We start from the raw sequence: 21,620 nt of genomic DNA, 5'->3' as shown, positions 1-21,620 counted from the left end.
GAAGTTACTGTGAGCCAGCCAGGAACAGGATGTTAACAATGTTAACATGAGTTGGAAGACAACACTGGTTTTGATTTCTGGCATGATGAGCAATTATTGAAGGTACTAAAAATGTTGTTTTGCTTTGGTGTCAGAAAAAAAGAATAAATCAATCAGTTGATAGGGACCACTTGTCTGTTTGTTAACTGTCAGCACAAGATGGACACCATCAAGGATAATCTTGGTCTTGGGGCTGGTCTACCTATGGATTATCATCATCTATGCTTCTCTGTTTATTGAACGGCAATTGATAGGTTTCAAAACTGTGAATTCTTTGCGGAACAGCAGTATAGATTTTAAAGTAACGAATGCTTTACAGTCTAAGGGTTAGTGTTAGGGTTAGTTTAGGAATGAAATACTATAGATCACAGTCGATGCCACAAACTTGAGATCAGTGTTGTCTTACCTCAGAAAAATGAGAATTGGCTGGGTCTACCATACACCTGATAGAAGTTGGCTAGCTCAATTGCTCTCTCTTCCTCTTTCTCTTCCTCTTTCTCTTCCTCCCTTCCAGATTTCTTCCTGGAGTGACTGGTTGTGCTGTTCCAGTGCATTTACCCACCCCAGAAGCACATTCTGTTCAGTGGAAAGGTATGGAGCTTAAAAAATTAAAAACATGTTCCTGTTCAAATACTTTTGGATTTCATTAAGTAGTGAAAGGATTGTTTGAAGTTCATTCATCTTTCTTGGCCAAACATTTCCTTATGGTGTAGATTTTACAGTCAGACAGAGTTGGACAGAGAGAGAGAGGGGGTTGAGTTATTTTTTTCTCCTGTTATTCACTCTGTTTTGTTGCTGCCTACACCCTAATTTACCATGAAGTACAAATGGTCGACCCTTACACAACTCACACATTTCATAGTGCTTGGTTAGGATTTATGGGACAATAAACCGATGCTGTCTTCATGCCATTTCTATAAAACTAGATTATGACAAAGCCATGTGGCCCATCTTTCTTAGTGTTTTTTTCTGATGGAATATTTAGCATTACATTCCATATTCATGCAGTCTGGAACAGGATTTGCAATGGATTACTTGTCTTCCATACTTCTTTGCAAATCCTATTACATATAAGATTGCCGTTTGCCTTTCATACAACTAATCAGTATGTGCTTGTGACCATATGACCAACAGCGATGGCCAAACAGAGCAGAAACACACAAGATGAGTTGGCCTACTTCAAGGTTTATAGCTACGCATGTTTCTGTGTCACTGAGTATTCCCCTCTGAGGCTGAACATAAACACACACGCAAAGCAAAACTAATTGCAAAGGCAATGAGTGCTATTGATCACCAAGTCCTTCCTCCAACTCTGATAAATTAGACATTACATTCGCCTTCCTTACCGCTTGGGCACATGCAGCAATTGTGCCTTTGGACGTTTGGAAAAAGGATGTGGTACTAAATAGAATAAACCTAGCTGTGAAGACAAAACATATCTGAATGTTTTGCGTTCCTGTGAGTCAAAGCGATGCTGGAAGTGAGCTATGTCTTGTGTTACATCATAACCTCCCCCCCCTTCAAGTTTTCATCACCGTCTCGGGGGTTATTTAAGAGTATTGATGATGCCTAGATGTATAAGTGTGTGTGAGAGAGGGAGTGTGAGGGTTGACAAGAAAACAAATCGATACTTTCCACTGGTTGTGGGTTTGACTCCCATCTATTGCCCGACTTCATTATCACAGCCAAGCCAAGCATGTATTTTATAATCAATACAGACAAAAATCCTATTCACTTGTACTATAACCTAGGTAATTTTTAGACACTGAAAGATTTAGCAATAGCTAATAACCCATTCATCTGTGTTTTCTTGCATTTTGAAATGAAACGTCTCCCTGGAAGGGAGCAAAAACCATAACCCTGAAAACTAAAATACAAATTAGGTTCCGGTTTAAAAAACAACAACTTTATTAATACTTTTTTTTCTCTTGTTCAAAGCAAATATAAAATAAGATCAAATGAGTCATTTCTATATTTTACAGGAGCATAGTTTTGCTTCAGAAAACAGAAACAAAATGTGAAAAAATCCTTTCCCCTGCAGAACTGGGCAGAGCTGCATCAGAATCAATAAAGAATCGTTTTTTTTTCCTCTTATTCCTCTTCATTTTTGAAACAAAGTGTGCAAAGAAAGAATATAGATCAAACACACACGGTGTTGCTACATTAAGGCAAACCCCTATGGATAATACACTTGGGAAACTTCCTTGGTAAAGTGACAGTGTAGATAAAGATTTAACACAAAACAAATGAAAAAAAAGAAAGCTTTCCAAAAGCAGCCAATATTGCACAGACTAGTACTACTAAGAGCCCACTAGTCAACAATGGAGAACACAGGAGAAACCTGGAGGATCAGAGGAAGCACTTGCCATTGGCCCCACAGTACGATCGTTTCTTACTTAAATAATCTTGAATGGCTGTAGCAAGTACAAAAATAAAAGGAACTTCTTTTTAGGGCCGTTTCCTGGTTTTTGTTGGTATAAAATGGGAACGGTAGGTTAGGAGTTGCGTACAGGTTATTTCTCACGGCCCGCTGGGATTGGAGTGTAGACCGACCATTTACGTTATGCTGATCTTGTTCTGGGGTCAGATTTCCGGAGACTCGTGAATGAGATAATGGTGGTGTTACCAACCACTCCTCCCCCTCCACCTAAACAACATACTGTGCTTTTCACAAACAAAAAAAGGATTATGCATATGCACTCCATAACACGATAAAATCAACAACAACAAAAATGAAGTTTTGAAAAGATTGAACTTTTAAAATGCATAAATAACTACAAAGAAAAACAACTCAAAGATTATGTACGTTTGTCTACTATTCTCCTAAAACACTGAATTTTCACCGTAAATGTACACAGGCTGAAGACAATAAGCCCAAGAGATATTATTTACTTTCATCGGATATGGAGAAAAATACACACTAAACACACACACACACACAAATGAGAGCACAATAAAAAAAATAATAATGGAGGAACCCATAGCTACTGCTGCTTATCAGGTCAACTGATGCATTAAATTAAGAAATTCATAAATCTAAGCTAAAATTAGGTGGCAATCCTCATTGGTTTAAAACATAACTTTGCAGTGGAGTGACATTTATGTCCAGAGTGGCAAGTCAAGAGAAAATTATATATCAAAAAGGTATGCGCCAATCAAAGAAAATGGACAATGTTCCTTATAAGTCTGTGGAATCAAGCAAGGTAAAACGCACAAAACCGACCAAGTTTGCAACCAGTCAATAACATTGGTCAAGGCAGTGGTTGAAGGAGTGGTTCAGGGATGGTGTTCAAGGCAGAGGGTTCACGTGTGGTAGATGGTGTCATCGCAGAACTGGGAGCTGCTTTAGGTTGTGAACGAGCAGGAAGTCTGAGTCTCCTTGTTCCGAAGCCGGTTTTGGGAGCTGCCCACCTGATGGGTGCGACGAGGGTTAGTTGTGGTAGATCTTCTGCTCGTGGGTGTTGTAGTCCTTGGTGGAGCAGGTGTGAGAGGACACGCCTCGGTGTATGGGCTGGGGGCTGCAGCTGTTGTCGTTGCCGGTCAGGTTGAGTAGGCTGGTGCAGGTGGGCAGGTAGACGTGCTGGACGTGTTCCACCTCCGATCGGCACACCGGACACAACTGTGGGAGAGGGCAGAGGACGGAACGTTCAAGAACTTTCTCAAACACAAACGTTCCGCTGCGTTTGACTTTGACTGAGATCTGTCCTGAAAGGACACATCATCCAACAGCATTCTGGGACCCATCTCGTGCTAGGCTCAGAAAAGGCGAACTCTTTGAAAAAGCTTTGTTGTGAGCTCAGACGCCCAAGTTAGCGTCACAGGATGAAATCCGAACACTTCAAAAGGTTGCATAGAAGCATCTGAAGAGCCGTTTGAAATCCCCCCAAAATGTGGTTCCCATATTATCCTGTAACCCCTGTGTTTGGCCCCGCTCCCTGCCTACCACATGACAGTCCATGTGTCGGCCTTTAAAAACATTACATAAAAGCGTGAACCGCAAGGCAGAGGAGCCCGCCAAATACAATCACAGCCCAGGCAGAATATGCAGCCCTAAAAGCTCTGAAATGGACTTTCACATTTAATTTCAAATAAAACTGTATGCTCTTTGGCTCCGTTTTGATTGTACATAAACCAGCAATCCTTGAACGCTTTTATGTGCAAAAGGGGTTCTGAGTGGCCAACTTGTGAAAGGTCTATTTTGCCTATAAACATCCTTAGACTCCCTCACCAACACTTCACTTGTGTGGATCCAAAAAGACTGGATATATGGCATTGAGTGTCCCATTGGTTCACAAAAGATACTGTACTAGATCATTAATACAGCGAATCTCCTCTAATCCTTAAATGAATGTCTGTTCCCCTCATGAACAGCCTCAGTGAGTGGCTGTAAGTTATAGGCTGTAGGTTAGCCGTCTCCTGCAGCCAGCCTTTGGGCATAACCAACATGGTTTTGAGGAAGTGGCAACCAATTTGTAATGCAGGCCTATTCATATCACCCAATAAAAAATTGTTGGTGGTGTTAGCACGGTAAGAGTCAGGGTCCCTCAATCTTTTCCTACTGCAGTTTAATTAAAGGAGATTTCCTTTGCTGCTTTAATCCACAAACCAATTCACCCTCTGGTCCTCCGCCTAAATGCGGAGGACCAGAGCATGGTGTGTGTGTGTGTGTGTGTGTGGGGGGGGGGTGACAGTGCCAGCACATCCTGGATATGTGTCGTTGTTCGAAATGTAATTTCAACGTGACATGAATAAGACCTCGATTTTCGTTTTTCTGAAGCGCCAAACTACACTAAGAAACACAAACGACGGCGGGCCCTCTCACCTGAAGCTGGCTGGCGCAGCTCTGGCAGCACACCATGTGACCGCAGGGGCAGAAGGCGGCGTCGATCTCCTCCGCGCAGCACAGCATGCACAGCAGCGCCTCCCGCAGCTTCTGCAAGCGCTCCTGCAGGGCGCGACTGCGCTCGCAGTGCCCGCAGTCCAGCTCTTCCTCCTCCTCCTCCTCCTCCTCCTCCTCTCCTCCCCCTCCCTGGTGACTGTGGTGGCGGAGCGGGGAGCGGGAGGTGGGCGTGCGTTGGCCGGTGGAGGCCCGTGTCACCAGGTCCACGAGGCCGGCGTTGTAGAGCGCCCGGCGGGCGTAGTCGTACACCTCCTTGGAGGTCCGGCGGATGTCGAAGACGTACTTCTTGCCCAGGTTGATGTTCTCGTTGAGGAAGAGCGAGGCCAGGTGGCCCTTGAAGTCCCGGCTGTACTGCATCATCACGGCGCTCGTCACCGTGTCGCACCTGGAGGGGGGGGGGGGGGGGGGGGGGGGCAAAACGAGGAAGCGATTAACGTGGCGTTGCTGCTGTGTCATGCCTGACCCGAGCTCTGGGCTTGTGTAACATTCAAACAGAAAGGCAGAACAGGAGAATGAATACAAATGATGCATTCGTTTGAAAGAGTGATCGTCATGCTGTGCATTTCATACAACGGGCTCACATGAATTTATTTTTGACCTTTTCTAGTGCATTCTAATCCTAGACTTGGCACACTCAGAAATCTGACTGTACACATCGATCTACACAAGCTGAGAAAAGTGGGTACTTAAGTTATCCCTGTGGGGAAATTGCAGCATAACAGCAGGCAAAAGATGAGTCTAGAAAGATGTCTAGACTCAGGAGAGCAAATAGCCACTTCCAAACAAATCGAGGACAGCATTTGTTCTCCGTCTGTTCAATATAATAGTTACAAAAGATACAATTTCATAGCTCAGCATTTTGGGCAGGGGGGAATCCCCATGGCAACTGGCCAACCTGGCCCTGGAGAAAAGGCATGAAGGTTCTGTTCATTAATATCAACCAAGACACTGTCTGAAACGGCACATGCTTCACATTCAGTCTGCACCAAGGACAAGGAGCAGATGCTTAATGAGTGTGCTCACTAAATAGGGTACCAGATCTGTACCGTGGTACACTCCTAGTCAATGTGTATGGGATGGCCTGAGAGAGCATATTCAGAGAGAACTCAATGTGAACCAGAGCGGAACGCGTCTTTAGGAAATAGGTGTGTTTCAGGACCTTCCTGGAACAGTTTCCCGTAGGGCCTTGTTGTGGTACAACGGCTTGAGCCTTTTTATTTATTCTAAGGGCAGCGCTGTTTGTTATGCTAATGCTAACAAGCCAAGTTAAGCCGTGTCTCTTAGGGCATTTTAGAGGTGGATGCTACCCAGAGTCTTTTGGTTCAGTTGCATCTGAAACTTGTTGTTTGGCCAAGGCACTTATCAATAGGATGTTCCACACTAGGCCATGACAGTTGATATGGGAATCGAACCCAAAAGTTAACTTTTACAGATGACCAAGACACAAGTGTGGTCTCAAATTTCCAATAGCACCAAAGTTAGATAATAATGATAAGCATTTTACAACAACCCAAAACGAAGAAACTGAAACTCCCTCCGAACTATTTAGTGCACGTTTGTACATACGTGTTAACCCTCGCCTGCACTCACCTATAGAAAGCATGCGTCTCGGTGATGGCTCTGTAAAGACCACTGGCGGCCCGGTTGCTGATCAGCTTGAACAGCAGCACCACGCTGTCGCTGGTCTCCTTGGTCACAGTCAGGTAGACGCTCTTCCCCGACTGGGTGGCTATTTGGATGATGGGATAACTAATTCTGGAAGGGTGAAGAGAGATCGGCGTTAGGGAAACCGTTTGTGCGTCGCAAATACTTGTTTGGAGTAGAATCCGGGGTTAACCCAAGTGTCATTCTGGATGATTGCTTTAAACTGCGAGTTCATGAATATCCGTAATGCTTAATATATCCGTAATGCTTAATAATCCGTCAAAGACAGATAGTGCTTAGAATTCTAGCTTTGGAACTTCATATGTCATAAATACTTTGGCACTTATAATGCATGTTCCCCCCCCCCAAAAAATTATATAACCGGTGGAAACGGCATCACCCCCTCCCCTCCCTGCCCGCCCGCCACACACTCCTACCTGTTGACGAGGCTGAAGTCCTCCTTGCAGACGGCGATGCCGTCGGGCCCCACCCCGATGGCCAGCCGCTGGCCCTCGGCGTCCCGCGCCCAGTGCCACTCCACGCCGTAGTGCTCCAGCAGGGACACCAGCTGCAGCGCCTGGTACTCCACGGAGCCGCTGCTCAGGCCCTCCAGAGCCTTGTGCCTGGACACGATGCTGCAGAGAGGGAAGCACACAAGAGGGGGGGGGTGAATATTTGTGTTGATTTTACAAAAACAAAAACAGCCAAGATTGTTCTTGTCTTGCGAGTACACGCATAGGTTATGAATCTGCGCATGCGCGGGGGGCAGGGATACGAGGGCCGTGTTCTACAACACCCGTCTGCCTCTGCGCCCGTGTTCAGTTTGGCAGCAGCGATGAGCAGAAAGGAGCAGGGCGGCCTGTGCAGGAGACGCCCAGCCCAGCCACGTGACCCCTGGGAACCCAACACGTCTGCCCTCGGGCCAAGTCGAGCACGAGGACCCTGAGCACAGCGCGTTTGGGGTGGAGGTAGAGAAGGGATCTGCGGTGTGCGCGCGCGCGCGCGCGTGTGCTTAAAGGCCTGCAGAACCTGAGGTGGGGGGGGGGGGGGGGGGGCTGCTGCATGTCAAGACGCTGACTTCTCACGTTAGTCAGCACATTGTAGGGTCATTAATATGAGGGTTTCATAAAGGGATATGTGGGAGAGATTAGTGGGTGAGAGAATGTGTGGAGCCAAAATATATTGCCTGACATTATGGTCACGTAAGAGACAAAACAGCAGGAATAAGTGCATGAATGACAAATAGGCCGAGGTTTGAGGGGAAATAGAGCATGAACCACAATCAAGAAAAGGGGGCTATTGTAGTTCAGCTAATAAACTAATGAGGGCGTTTTTTTACATTGACTTGATTGACCCGCCTCACCGTTACTTTGCTTGAGGCAAGACATGCGTGCTTCTGCACGGAGGGCTACCTCCCATCTGACCAAGCACAAACACGATCTGGTTTAGCTTGGCCTCGTCCCAACCTGCAGCTGTTATCACCAAAGCCACTGGCTTCAACACCACAGTGGTCCCTGTAGACATAGGCCTTGCTACCCTAGTCCTAGCAACATTGTGTGCAAGTCATACTGACCTAAAGGCCCCTTTTAGGAATGTTTTGCCATTTGCAATTGACTTTAGAGATATACATGTTCTTCAAGACCTCATTTTCTGCCCAGAGCACTTCCAACCAGTTTAAGTATTCTGGTATGGCCACCTAACCGTAATCTTGTGAGACAGCCGTCTTTGTGACTCCCAAACCACAGTGGTTTGGACCAGACAGTATCCCATGAAGTACTACTTACAGCTACAAGTGATTGAAGTTAGCTAGTGATAGACAGTGACACACAGATTGTTCATCCAATCACCAGCCAAGTATTTTGTTCACCTGCCCTTTTCCAAACAGTTTCCAATGGATGCGTCTAATAAATATGTGGAGTCGGGTTAACCTGACCTCGCCCTGTCTGGGGAAACGTCCCTCAAGGTGTTCCTTCAACGCTCAAACAGGTCTGGTTCAGAGTTCAGAAAAACAACTAGAAGGCTCACGGAAGGGAGTTGCGTTTTTGCAGAACAGGGAACATTGCAAGCATGTGTTGTCTTGTTTCCCGTCTCACAAATTCAGAGTCTTGGTTTCGCTTTTCACAGTTTCAGCTACAATCTTTTTTTTTTTTGCCAAACATGATCAATGTTTAACTGCCCAATGTTTAACTGCCCAGACAGATACAAGTCTAGTCATAAAAATGGACAGACCAGAGCATGGCGTACATCTAAGATTATGTGTTTCTGTTTCCTTTTATTTTAACTGGCAGGCAAGGAGAATAAAACTAAACATATTTCATGTTTGCTGACTAGCAGATGATTAACCAACCATACACATAATACAAAAAGAACCAGAATATGTACAAGTGTATAATCGCTCAATTCAATAACAGGACTATGGTCCTTGACCTTGTCAAGACCAGACAGCGTTCAGTCTTCATATGAGGGAAAGGCATTACATCATACTTGAATTGGTCTTAAACTAGTTTAACTGACATTTACAACCCTGTCAGAGTGGTAAAGACCAATTGTGCGTATATTGCCTGCCTGTCGACCCCCCGACACCCCCCCCCCCCCGACCCTAAACGTTAACAAGCTACCTGTTGACGCTGGCAGGACTGGGCTCCTCCCCACACAGTTCAGAGTACCAGTACTTGGCAGTGTTTTGGTTGTAGTCCCCGAATTCTGCTTGCGCCAGGAGGGAACTCAGCTCCTCGGCCTGCTCCCTGCCCATCCGCAGGTGCCCGCTGTGGAGGTCCTCCTTGACGTGCGTGAAGAACACGTGCCTGGTGAGGGAGGGGCACAGAGAAGGGGAGTCAATTAAACATAGGAAGTGATGCGGTGGCAGTTTGAAAAAGGCCACCTGCGAAAGAACAGTGTTCCTGTTTGGAGACGCGTGACAGTTTGAAGACAGCGCACACACACACACACACAGAGACAGACAGGTGGTCATGGAGGTTGGATTACACAACGAGCAACGAGTGTGTGTAATCCTCGCAAACGCATAAAAGCTTTCCCCTTTCCTCCCCCTCCCCCCCCCCCCCCTTCTCCTTTTTAGTGGTACACCATCGATGGTGAAAGAAAAAAAAAACTTTTCTAAGGATGACCTGAAAGTGAAATTGAGGGTTGGAAGGCAGTGTGTGACGTAGTTGGACTTCTACCCGAGTGACTCAGTAACCTGTGCACTGCAGCCAACTCTTATCATTGTGGCAGAGAACAGCATCGAGGTGTGTGTGTGTTTCTGCATCTACACAGGCTACTTATTCATGATCCCAGATGTCTGCTGCCAAGCGATAACCCCATAATGGGGCAGCACCGCCAGTCTGTGAATGATAACACTACTTCAGCCACCTCGCGGACCTTGACCATCTCCCTGAATAGCTGCCTGCCAGATAGTCCAGTATGACTGAAATGAGACAAGCCAAGGCAGAAAAATGGCTAAATCAACATTGCCATCTTGTTCTGCTTCTGTTGGGTACACCCCAACGCCCTTATTGTTATTGCAACAAACTATTGTTTTGGGGCCAAATTGAAGGTGAAGGGTGTGCGTTTGTTGAAAGGGTGTTTTAGAGCAGGCAATGATGGGAAAACGGCTTATGAAACAAAAGCCCCCCCCAAACAATTAAGAAACACAAAAACGAACAAAGACATTGTTTTGCTTTGCTTTCTGGTTAGCCAAAAGACAACAAACAAATACTTCTGAAATAATATACACTGGCATTCCCTTCTATTAATTCATCATTAGGTTTACAACTCTTTTCCCAACTGGTACCGAGCAACTACGTTTTATTGATGAACAATGGGTTATTTCTCAGTAACTTGGGTGATGATGCAGTCACTCTAAATCATCTAGCCATACAGCCAATTATACATTTGCCAGCTGTTACCCATTAGGCAGACAACAATTAAGTGTGGTCTTACAGTTAAAGATACAGTGGATGTTTTAAGATCTTCCCAGAATCAGTTTTTGTAGTGTTATACTGGGGCATTTAGAGTTAGCATTGGAGCTGTGGGTAGCTGTTTCTCCAAGAATGTAGCATGTTGTTAGAAACTGTAGCCACGAGTAGGACACAGACAATAGGCCGAGGGGCCATATTCTACCTGCCCTGTGGCAGAACGGTTAACATGAGAACCCTGGCGTAGTCCCACAGAATCCACCTACTGTAAGTCGACTAGCAGAAACCGGTTTGACGCATCTCTTCTACAACAACATTCCCGACCTTGCCTCAAACTCCCTGCCCGCCCTCTTCCCTCGCTGCCTCGTCTTCCCCTCCACCACATCCAACCCCGTTCTCAGCTGGCAGACCCTGGACGGGACACGACAGCGCCCCAATCCCAAGGAAAACATTCCTCAGGCTTTGTCCGTGGCAAACAAGTGAGGAGGGTCCACAGAGGGAGAACCCCAGCACAGAAGTCTAGGGCCCAGGCACAACAAACACACTTTGATTTAGAGTTGAAACATCCTCCAGCCTTGCCCAGATCAACACTGCTGTCTGAACAGGCAGCACTCACACACACACACACACAGTGATCTATTGTGTTGAGGCCCAGCGGGCAGCATGTGATTCAGGCTGCTACCTGCATAGAAAAAAAACAGACCACACCTGTCTGGCAGGTGACTACAAGTCACTTGGTAAACACGGAGGTTACTGCCGGTCACAGAGTGGAGCTTGCCTTTCTTGGCTGGGTGAGAGTAGAGGTTACTATTGGTCAAGGTGCAATGGTAGAGGTTCTTATTGGTCCCGGGGTGAGGGAATAAAGAGGTTTAAAACATACATATTCTATTTCTATAGAACCAAGAAAATACTTGAGATGGAAGGTCTCTGGTCCGGAACTACCAAGTTCATCCAAGTCATGGAGAAAAATACATTACCTTAAACTAATAACAAACCTTTTTTACCCCTTTGGCAGCTACAGGTCACAATCCCTGTATCCTCTGTGTTTATGGCAGTTACATGCAAATATCACCTTCTGAGGCTAATCTTATAGTCCAGCAGCTGTTGACATTTGAAAAGAAACCACCTCTCTTTGCAGGGCCCTCGCGAAATCCGGTACTATACTCTACCATAAAGCAGCTTATGTGCAGTGTAATAACTGGAGCTGACCATGTTTGGTCGTGTTTTTAAATCCATGAAACTCAATAAAAGGAAAGTGTAACGCTTTCATGAAGGCTCCAAATCCCGGGAGGCAATTTAGACAAGCCCAAAATAACATTTCTTTCCGAGGAACATCATCACCTTTGGTCTTCTACAACCACCGATGGAAAGAGCAAATGTTGTTTAACGCATCTCTAAAAAACAATACAACCAAATAGCTGTCCCTATTGATACACATAGCATGTGGCAGCGAGGTAGGCTGACTCAGAGCTAACGGGATCCTAAAGGGAGGCCTGTGGTCTGGTGACTGGTTGCTTCTCCAGCACCTGTCAGACCCCATTGCAACCTCCGCGAGGTCATGCCATCCCTGGAAATGTCTCTCTTCCCATGTGGCTTTGCTCCTTTCCCACTGAACGGAGGTGTTGACATGTCTGGGCAACGTCCCTCCTCCAGTTCTATCCGCACCGAGTCCTCGTCAGATCTGGGATGGAAGGAGAACCAACTCGTCAAGGAATGACGTCCAGGAAAACAACATGGGAAGGAACCGTTTAAAACACAATACCTGGCATGGAAGATTCAAATGGATGCTCGCAGGCAGCAGGCAGGAGGGGGGGGCATGTGATGTGTAACCACACCTGACTGGTGGAAGTTCTGGACGGTGAATTAGCCGGACAGGCGGGCAGGGAGCAACCACCGTGGTGCTGGATGGCAGGCAGGACAGGTGGTTCCTGAGTGGGGGGGGGGGGGGGGGGGCGGTGATGTTGGGGCGTGTGAGCCAGGCTGACTGCCCGGCGTGTCAGACGGTGACTAGAGCAGACAGGGTCAGGAGACCCGCCGGTGGCTCTGCGGGGGGGCAACGCCAGGCACCATCAGGCTCAAGCGGGCCCCCCCACCCCCCAAGCACACACACACAGCCTCCTAGCTAACCACCGTTATCTCTGTCTCTCCACACACACTTACACTATTGGAAAAACAAACCAGATGCCAATCCCATCCCGAAGGAGGGGGTGGGCGAGAGACAGACTGGCAAAACACTAGGAGGTTCCAACACACACACACATACACAGAATCTAAAAGAAAGGCCCTTCTCTCCTCATGCAGATGAATGAATAAGGCCCTGAAGGCTAATTACAGCTGTCTTGGTTGTGGGAGAGAAAGGAATTGTGAGTCGACAAATGCCTCTAGACTATTGGACTGGATGGTAACTTTACTAGGCATGTGTGTGTGTGTGCGGTGGGGGGGATTCACAGAGGATCAGGAAGATGGGGTGTCATCTGTTGTTGCAATGGAATTTGAAACACTCGATTCCGGAATAATTCAATTAAAGTAACCCCCACTCTCCCCTCCTGTCGTACCCCGAGTCAGGCAGGAAAGTGGGTCACAGCTTGCATGTCTGTGATGAATGGGGGTTTGCTGCTGAAGATGGATGCAGGAGAGTGAATGTGGTTACTTCTGCTTCGGAGGTCTGCTCTCGAGGTCAGTTTTACCTGAGTGTTCTAGGTGCCTTTCCCTTCTCACTCCTTACCTTTGCATGTTATCAACCACTTTCCATCTTTTTTTTTTTTTTTTTTTTACTTGGCATGTACAAATAAAGCATAAGATAGAATTCTCAACTGTATCAAAAAGCACATTTAAAATGCAGGTTCTATGGAACCGTTATGGAACTTCACAGTCACTGTTGAAAGTTATTTTTTGTTTTGTTGCCCCAGCACTCCCACAATAAAACGCACAGAGACTTGGTGGCTGAACCGCAGTGCAAGAGGCCTCGACAGAATAATATCCCCCATCAACTGAAACCAGAAACCTCTGCCTAGTGACAGCAACGCCCCGGGCCAATCACGAGTGGAGCCTCAGACAGGCTCTCTGAACAATGTGGTTTGTGAGTTAGTCAAATAACATGGCTGAAAGCCGTGTGGCTGGAAGGGGGAGGGAGCTTGGGAGGGGTTACTCCCGGTCACTGAACTCTAGTAAACTCACGCCGTAACAAGCCCTTCACCTGGGCCTCCAATTCCAATTGCTCTCCGAAACAAAGCCAAGGTTTAAATCAAGCCGTTTTCCAACGCACGGAAAGAGCAATAAAAATAAACCGAGACAACTGTAAATAAAGACGATTGCTTTGTCCCGCTCCAAAGGGATTCAACGAGCGCCGTGTTTCACCAACAAAGGAGTCGTTTGTTTGCTAGGCGCTCGCCTGCTGGGTGCAGAGCTTGGTGCTGGCTGGTGAATGGTAATGAAAGCCCAGAGCCCAGGCACCTTGAGCAACACTTACACTGTGCCCTGGTAGGCTGCCAATCCTGCCCTCATTCCTGGCTTGGACTTAGTGTTGTGGCTTCGGCCTGGTGGTGGTGAAAATGAGGCTACTTTAGGTCACATAGTTGAATAGACTCTGCATGTCAGAGAGTGGGAAAGTGGAAAATAGTTTCCTAGCCTCGGTCTGAGGTAGTTCTTGGGAGACATTCAGACGGCACTGAATGTGTGAAGAGTGGTGCCAGTTCTTTCTTCCGGTCACTTTATGTTGGAGACTACTCATAGACGGCCGTAAAAGGTCTAGACATGTTTGTGAATGAACACTGAGGTAAAAGCACACTCAAAACTCTTCACCGGCACTTTTATCCAAAATGAACGTTTCAGAATGTGCTTCGTAGAGACAAACTGAAACAGGCATCTCCCATTTCCTAGAGAGCAGCCAAGGACATAAGGTTGTGGGTGGCAGGTAGCCCTACTGAGGGTGACCTCGATACCTTCCCTAAACCAGACTGTTTGTGGGGCATCCAGTAGGGAAGGCAATGCATCAACTTGTCATTGCTTGCTCATGGAGGTACTTTATGCAACTAAACCTTGCTAGCCCATCAGTGGTGGTCTGCTAGTTTTTTTTATGTAAGATGATGGCCAGGTTAATCTAGGGCTATACATCAGAAACAAGTTCTAGGTCTAGAAGCCTAAATTTCCCATACAGAGTGGTAAAAAGCACGCCGGTACTGCCCCAGTCAGTCTAAAAAGTAATCCATAAACAACTCCTCTCTTCCACACAGAAATGCCATCAATGGTGTGCTAATGGCTTCGGCCTGATTAGAATGCTAAACAGAAATGTTAACATAGGAAAATAAGCACGTAAACATTAACACGTACAAACACTAAGCCGTGCCACTAACTGAACTCCAGGGGCAGTGGTGTGCAACGAACCAGATAACAGAGGGGGGCCAGGATGCTTGTTCAATCGAAAAGGCCAGCCTCTGAACCTCCACCCCGTGTTTGGCCGTCAAAACTGTGAAGACCCAAGTCCGGGCCTTCATCCATGGATCAGCCTAGTCTTTTGCTACACCACTTTCAACTTCCCTAACCGTCCTAAAGAGTAACATCTCTAGCTGGCTAGTCTGCAGCATATATATGTGTGTGTGTGTGTGTGTGTGTGTGTGTGTGTGTGTGTGTGTGTGTGTGAGAGAGAGAGATGGGGAGGAGAGAGAGAGAAGAAGAGAGAGACAGCACCAAGGGAGAGATGGTAGGGATCTTGCTGCAGATGGATTAAGCGAAGCCGTTTGATGTAGGCAGGACAGTAACCGAATTGGACGGAATTGAGCCTCTTTCACACTAGAGGGGGTATTTATAGAGCTTTTAAGTCAATGATTGTGGGTGTGCGAGCTGATGCTTGCGTGTGAATACGCATGCGCGTGCACGTGAGCGTGCATTCTTGTGGACTGTGAAAAATCGCTGGCAGCCCCAAAAGGGATCAGTGGATTTCCTAAGAGTGACTGCACAGTCACCCCCTCATAGTTCACCAGAACACATGGACTTCCTGTGTCACACACACACACACACCTCTTCCTGGCAAAGTGAAATGCCAGAAGCCATAAAGAGAAGTATATGAACACAAAAAAGCACCGGGAGTGAACTGTTCAGGGTGTGAGAACAGAAAGGCCAGGTGCAACGACAGCCTTTCTACGCCCAGCACACTGCTGCTTATATAAGCAGCTTTTTTGAATATGTGTGTGTGTGTGTGGGGGGCGTGTGTGTGCAGTCCATAAGTTATGTAACATGCCCTGCCAGAGGATGAGCTAACAGGAGGCCTACCCCTAAACTGGGCTTGTGTGTTCCACACAGAGTCCTGTGTGTGTGTGTGTGTGTGTGTGTGTGTGCGCGCGTTCTAAAACGGGTGAAAGACATTGCACCCCTTTTCTTTACCAACACACCTGTGAGAGCACATTGGCTTCCCAGGAACCGACAGAGGGTGTTAAAAGGTGTGTGTGTATGGGGGGGTGGAGGGGGGGAATCATTTCCAGAATTTTGGGGGGGATGTGGAGGGACACACACCCCTCAGTCACTTGCTAGGGAAAAATGTGTTCTGTTTTGGCTTGCGTGTGTGTGTGTGTGAGAATGTGTTTGCGGAGCAGGGGTGGCTGTAATTTAGACAGGGCCCTTGAGCCAGAGATATAGAGACCTCATGCAACACTTAAGTGTTCGACTCGGACACCATATATAGCTACACGCATGCAGCTTGGAGAAAAAGTCCCCAGAAAACGCCACCAGGAATGTGAAAAGTCAAATGGTCAACATGTATGGACGGTAAACGCATAGCAATGAGTTTTGTCGCTGAAGTCACAGTGCGGTTATGTGTGACACATGGAGAGAGGGCGTGAGAGACAGAGACAGAGAGCCAGTGTGGCTGCCGGCGACGATTGCTGTGGGAGTGACTCAAGCCAGCCATGATAACTGAACTAGGGCAAAGGTGATGGACAAAACGGGGCGAGGGAATGTTGACCCTGGCAGGCTCCCGTAGCACCGTTCGCTCCTCGCCCCGGCAAGAGCGGAGCTGCTGAACAAAGCCCTTGTTTACCACTTTCTGAACACTGCCTTTCAGACAACACACTCACAAATACCAACCCTCACACACAGAGAGACAGAGAGAGAAACAGAGAGAGACAGAGACAGAAACAGAGAGCAAAAGAGGAAAAGAGAGAGGGCAAGCAAGGCAGCATGACAAACACGCGCATAGGCCATTTACAGGAAGGGGAGCAAAAGTTCCCCTGGAGGCTGACATTGTGTCAAATGTGTCATACGAACATCTGAATATCTGGTCTTGGTCCAGTATACCAAAGAAGGCCTAGTTCGAGAACACTGGCGTTCAGTGGGAACAATTTGTACCTTAAGAATCCATGCAAGAAAGCTCGACCTTCACGTCGTCGCCGCTTGTACGTTTTGGAAAGCACACATACGCTGGGGTGTGCATATTTGTTTTGTCCAAAAGCCATGTGTCTGCACACTTGGCTCGTCCCCCTCCCTTCTTGAACAGCAGCCAGAGAGCGTCGGAGGCCTCGACCGTTTAAGTGATTACATCTGGCCCAGAGGGTTGACGCACACGGGCCCAAAATAAAACGCGACGGGTGTCACCGCACGTGGGATTTTTAATTACCAACACACATGCCCCCACCCGCCCGACCCAGCGCGGTTATCTCGGCTCCTTTGCTGACCCCCGTGACCTCCCTCCCGGCCGCCATCTGTTGACGAACCCCGCTAAACTGACAAAGGTCAGTTGCAGGGTGACTGGAGTGTCCTCTATAAATATATGAGTGAGTGAGTGAGAGAGATATATTTTCCAACAAAAATTGAGACAAAGCCGTTGTGGACTGGAAGCGAGGAGGACACAAGTGTGTAGTTGAACATTACAGCGTGCACTAATCTGAGTTAGCCTGTGAGGCTTGTAGCTGGAGAAGATCCTCGCACCCCCCCAACCGAGAGAGAGAGAGACAGAGAGACAGAGAGACAGAGAGAGAGAGAGAGAGAGAGAGAGAGAGAGAGAGAGAGAGAGAGGCCTAATGGTTAAGGGGGGGGGCAGGAGGAGAACAGAATGATGAGGAAGGAGAAGAGAACAGAAGGGGGGAGGGTGTGAAATGAGAGAGAAAGGAGAGCAGGAGGGAGTAGCATATGGTTTAGTCTGACAGCCCTCTTAGGCAGAGAAGCAGAAAAGAGAGAGGGAGAAGGAGAGAAAGAGAGTGTGTTTGGAGGGCAGGCAGTAGAATCCTAGCCAAAGTGGGGTAGATCTCAGTTTAATGAACACTTTTGGCTGGCATGCCAGGACAGCAGAGGAGTTAAACCCCTCCACCCCAACTCTGGGAAAGAACGCCACGGCATCCTTCCGTCTAGCGATAGGATACAAATACTGCATGCTAGGCTTTTTTTCACCCCCCCTCCTCCCCCGTAGTACAGTCTCTCAGAGACACCAACTATTTATAAAACTTCAAAAGGGAGGAGGCGGCTGGGAGCAAACTACAGTTGGGATCGACCGTGTCAGGACTTGTTTGACGAGCAAACCTCCAAAGAGTAATGAGGCTCAAGCCATTACTAAAGTTCCTTGAGTTCTATGGTTGTGAGGCTACAAAGCCTATTGGTGAGTGGTTTTAACTCTCTGTGCCATAGGTCTGAGGGCGGCCCAGACCTGTAGCTCAATAGGAAGCGGGGTGGGGGGGGTGGGGGGGGGGGGGGCAGTACTAGTGGGACAGCGCTTTAGGGACAGAGGGTCCCCGGGGACACCAAAGCCCTGAAGCCACCCAGATCACATTTCCTGCTTGCCTGCCCCAGCGCATGTCAGATTCACAACGACCTATAGTAACCCTGGCTCAGAGCTGAGCAGGGTTACTATAGGGCATTCCCTTGTACGGGGGAGGGGAAAAACTCAAATAAGGGAACTTCACAGGATGTACTGTACTATGACATGCTCGAAGCTCTCGCGTCGGTTTTTGTTTCAGCTCCTTCTTGCAGAAAGTCAAAGAGAAATCATCAACAGCTGACAATTGAGAAAAGCGGCGAATATAACGTGTTACATTAATTTTTTATCGAGAACCTGCCCCAGATTCTCAGTTCTTCCCTGAGTGAAGTTTTTCTGTGGCAAGATGACAATAAGAGGCCCTTTCAAAACTACTGAGCTGGTGAAATATGCATGGTTATGCAAGTACACAGTGTATACTGTACATACCTTGTCTGTTCCTGCAGAATGAGATGGGGCTCCACGAAGAATTTGACACGCAGCCTCAGTCGACATGGAGTCAGGCTGTCCATCTGCTGGCATATACGGTTCCTCAGGTTCAGCCACAAGTTCTCCCCCTTGCTTCCCGAAAACTGCAGGCCAAAGTAGTCCACCTCAATTATCCCCAACTTTCTGCATACCTTCAGAAGAGAAAAGACAAGATGTGAGGGAAGTGAGCATTTAAACACCAAAGACACTACCATATTGAAGTTCATTTTGGCTAGCTTATTTTATAACATTTAGGGAGTGGGAAGGGGTTCGTCAGTCTTAATTACTTTAAAGCTCTTTAAATCCGAAAGAACCACACGCAGGGAGGAAAGTACCATCGGGTGAAAACAACCGTAAAATTAACCGTAAAAAAAAAAAGAAACCCATCAACAGCGCAACCCGCGCGCCCAGAGCCTTGGTCGTTATGTAATCTCAAATGCATGTCCAGACCAGGTGGGTTGGGAATAACAAATTCAACTTCTGTATAAAGACGTACATCTCTGGATGTGCATACAACAATGTCAGGTTTACTGGAAATTCAACTGTCACAGGCACCACTGGATCATATCTTAAGTCTTAACTGCACGGTAACATTTGCTATGGTCTGTCATTACACGTCTCCATGCGACACAAGTATCGACCTTAAGAAGTTATACAATGTTGCAATGTTCAACTGTTGCTTGATAGTGATGGATTGTAAAGGCATAACAATTTCCGAGTGAGACATTTTTATTTGATGCTAAGGTTGATGGAACAGAGATGCACTGTAGCAACCTTGAAGTAGCCATCTGCATTTACAACGAGGTAAGCAACAAGGAAATGTAATGCAGTCCACACTCAATACACAGTTTACCTATGAAATCATGAGTCTTTCCAGTAACTTGAAAAACGCAGTCCACACTCATACACAAGTTACCAACCAAGTGCTTTGTTTCGCGAAATCTATCAACAAAACTTATCTTCCATAACAATCACATTACTGACACGAGTTGCTCACTGCGAAAAACAACCTAGACAAACAGTGAATGCATTTTGAAAACATTTATTCCCAAACGAATCAATAGTTTCTGATGTCAATACGCTACGTCAGCTTAACAAAAATAACTAACGATACATAAACTTTATTTATTTACCTTATTCAGACAATCTTCACCATTCGCTTTCGCATCAACTTCCACTTCCATTACCACCGAATCCGGACGCGTAACGTGGCAAAGCATTTTGTCTGTCTTTTGTTTTATCTTTGGTCTACCACTCAAACAAAATAACTACCTCGTTGTCCTTCTTGCAAAACCCTACATCAAGCCTTCTTCTACTTTCCTAGCCCCTCACTTCGTATGGCAAATGCCGTCCAGCTGCAGTCTATATCAATGAATTGCTATGCAAAGCACTGCCTCCTCCGAGGCGACCAATGACAATGCGTTTAGCATATTAGCAGCGACGAGTCTGCCAACCGAAAGTTCTGTCATATCTGAACACATCCCCCTCGTGGTAACAACTCATGAGCGTTGCGCCCCCCGCCGGTTGAATTGTGTGCTTGAATGGACCACAATTTGCCTGCTTGAAAGGGATAAAAGCGAAGGACCTGGCAACCTGTTACCTATGGGGCATGGAGTTTACCGAGGAGGATATGTGAATAATGGATGGAGACAGATCGGAAATAGCGATGGATTGGGAACACAATCCTGGCGTTTGTTTCTGTGCAGGCTTTAAAAAGCATCTACATGTCAAGGCTCCATTGTTCACTGCCCATAGACTACAGTTATTCAATGTGTATCTACTTGTATCCCTATGAGTGCAGAATCTGTTATGGAAAGATAAACAAACAAACAGCTTATTTTTTCCCCATTACGTTCCACTACACATTCCATGTAGTTTGAGAGACGAGAGAAAGCTGAGTATTTGCTATTTTGACTCAATTTTTAGGATTGAAGCTGTGGGCGGTCCATAGGCTATACGTCAATAAATGGTACCTGTCAGTAGGTGATTTTCTGCGGGGTTTGTGTTCCAAGACTCCAATCACAATCTTGAATGCATGTGCCACTACCGTATGGCTCTTAACGAAGATGATGATGAACAGATTTTTCATTGCCTGCTTCAGGCTGATTTTTAAGAACATAATTTGAGTCTGTCATACTTGAAGCCTCTAGATTAAAGTTCCTAAAATACTGAGTGTTCATAGTGGAACACTTGAATGTGCGGTTGGCTTTTTCAACATCAAATTGCTGTAATTTGCAGAGGGAGAAATTGGCCATGTCAGTTTGGTTCAAGGTCTCCAAATATTACTACCATTTCCAACCACCCATTTTCAAGCAGAGATATCACACACAGTTAAACACACACAAGTTCCCCTAACCTGAACTCTAAACCTAACCCTAACTTCTAACCCAAACCCCCGAACTATTCCTAACCCGGACCCTCAATGTAACAAATTCGAACCCTAGCACACCTTGTTTTACTATTCTTGACATATTTGCTGGGAAAAAGATTCCTGTACTTTGGAAAGTACTACCCCTGGAGCAGGAACTTAATAGTAGTCTGCCTCTTCTGTCCCCTGCCCCCCTGCCTGCCCCCCCATCCTGCTGGCATCGGTGTGTGCCATCCTGACGTTACCCCAGAGTGACTCATCCCTGACTCAGGGCCCATTCGAAAACCACTTCTCTTTGACTTCACGCCATTACGTTTCGAATCAATACATTTTGAAGTAAGTCAGTCACACTAAGTATTTGAATAACCCCAAGTTCTCCAGGTCCAGGCCATGTCCGCATTGTGCTAGACTCACTCTGGCCCTCTCCTCTCGCGCCTCCTGCTGTTATCTGACACACACACACACCAACACAAATGTGCATTCCCAATCCCACACTCATACTCACACACACAGGCCATTAACCGAGGAGGGTGTGAGGAGAGCTTTGAC

The 21,620-nt window shown here is 46.8% G+C and overlaps 1 protein-coding gene across 1 annotated transcript; it reads right to left on the bottom strand.

Moving 5' to 3' along the window:
* Positions 1-1,923: 1,923 nt before the first annotated feature.
* Positions 1,924-20,065, bottom strand: mylipa (myosin regulatory light chain interacting protein a). Its single transcript, XM_062446153.1, has 7 exons — positions 19,837-20,065; positions 18,665-18,855; positions 9,202-9,387; positions 7,021-7,218; positions 6,530-6,694; positions 4,862-5,324; positions 1,924-3,658 (listed from the first exon to the last, which is right to left on the bottom strand). The coding sequence occupies exons 1-7, from the start codon at positions 19,921-19,923 to the stop codon at positions 3,470-3,472; spliced, it is 1,479 nt and encodes a 492-aa protein (XP_062302137.1). The 5' UTR covers positions 19,924-20,065; the 3' UTR covers positions 1,924-3,469.
* Positions 20,066-21,620: the final 1,555 nt, after the last annotated feature.

This window comes from Osmerus eperlanus, chromosome 20 (genome assembly GCF_963692335.1).
Source record: "Osmerus eperlanus chromosome 20, fOsmEpe2.1, whole genome shotgun sequence".
Taxonomy (NCBI): Eukaryota; Metazoa; Chordata; class Actinopteri; order Osmeriformes; family Osmeridae; genus Osmerus; species Osmerus eperlanus.
This window is presented reverse-complemented; position numbering and strand designations above follow the sequence as displayed.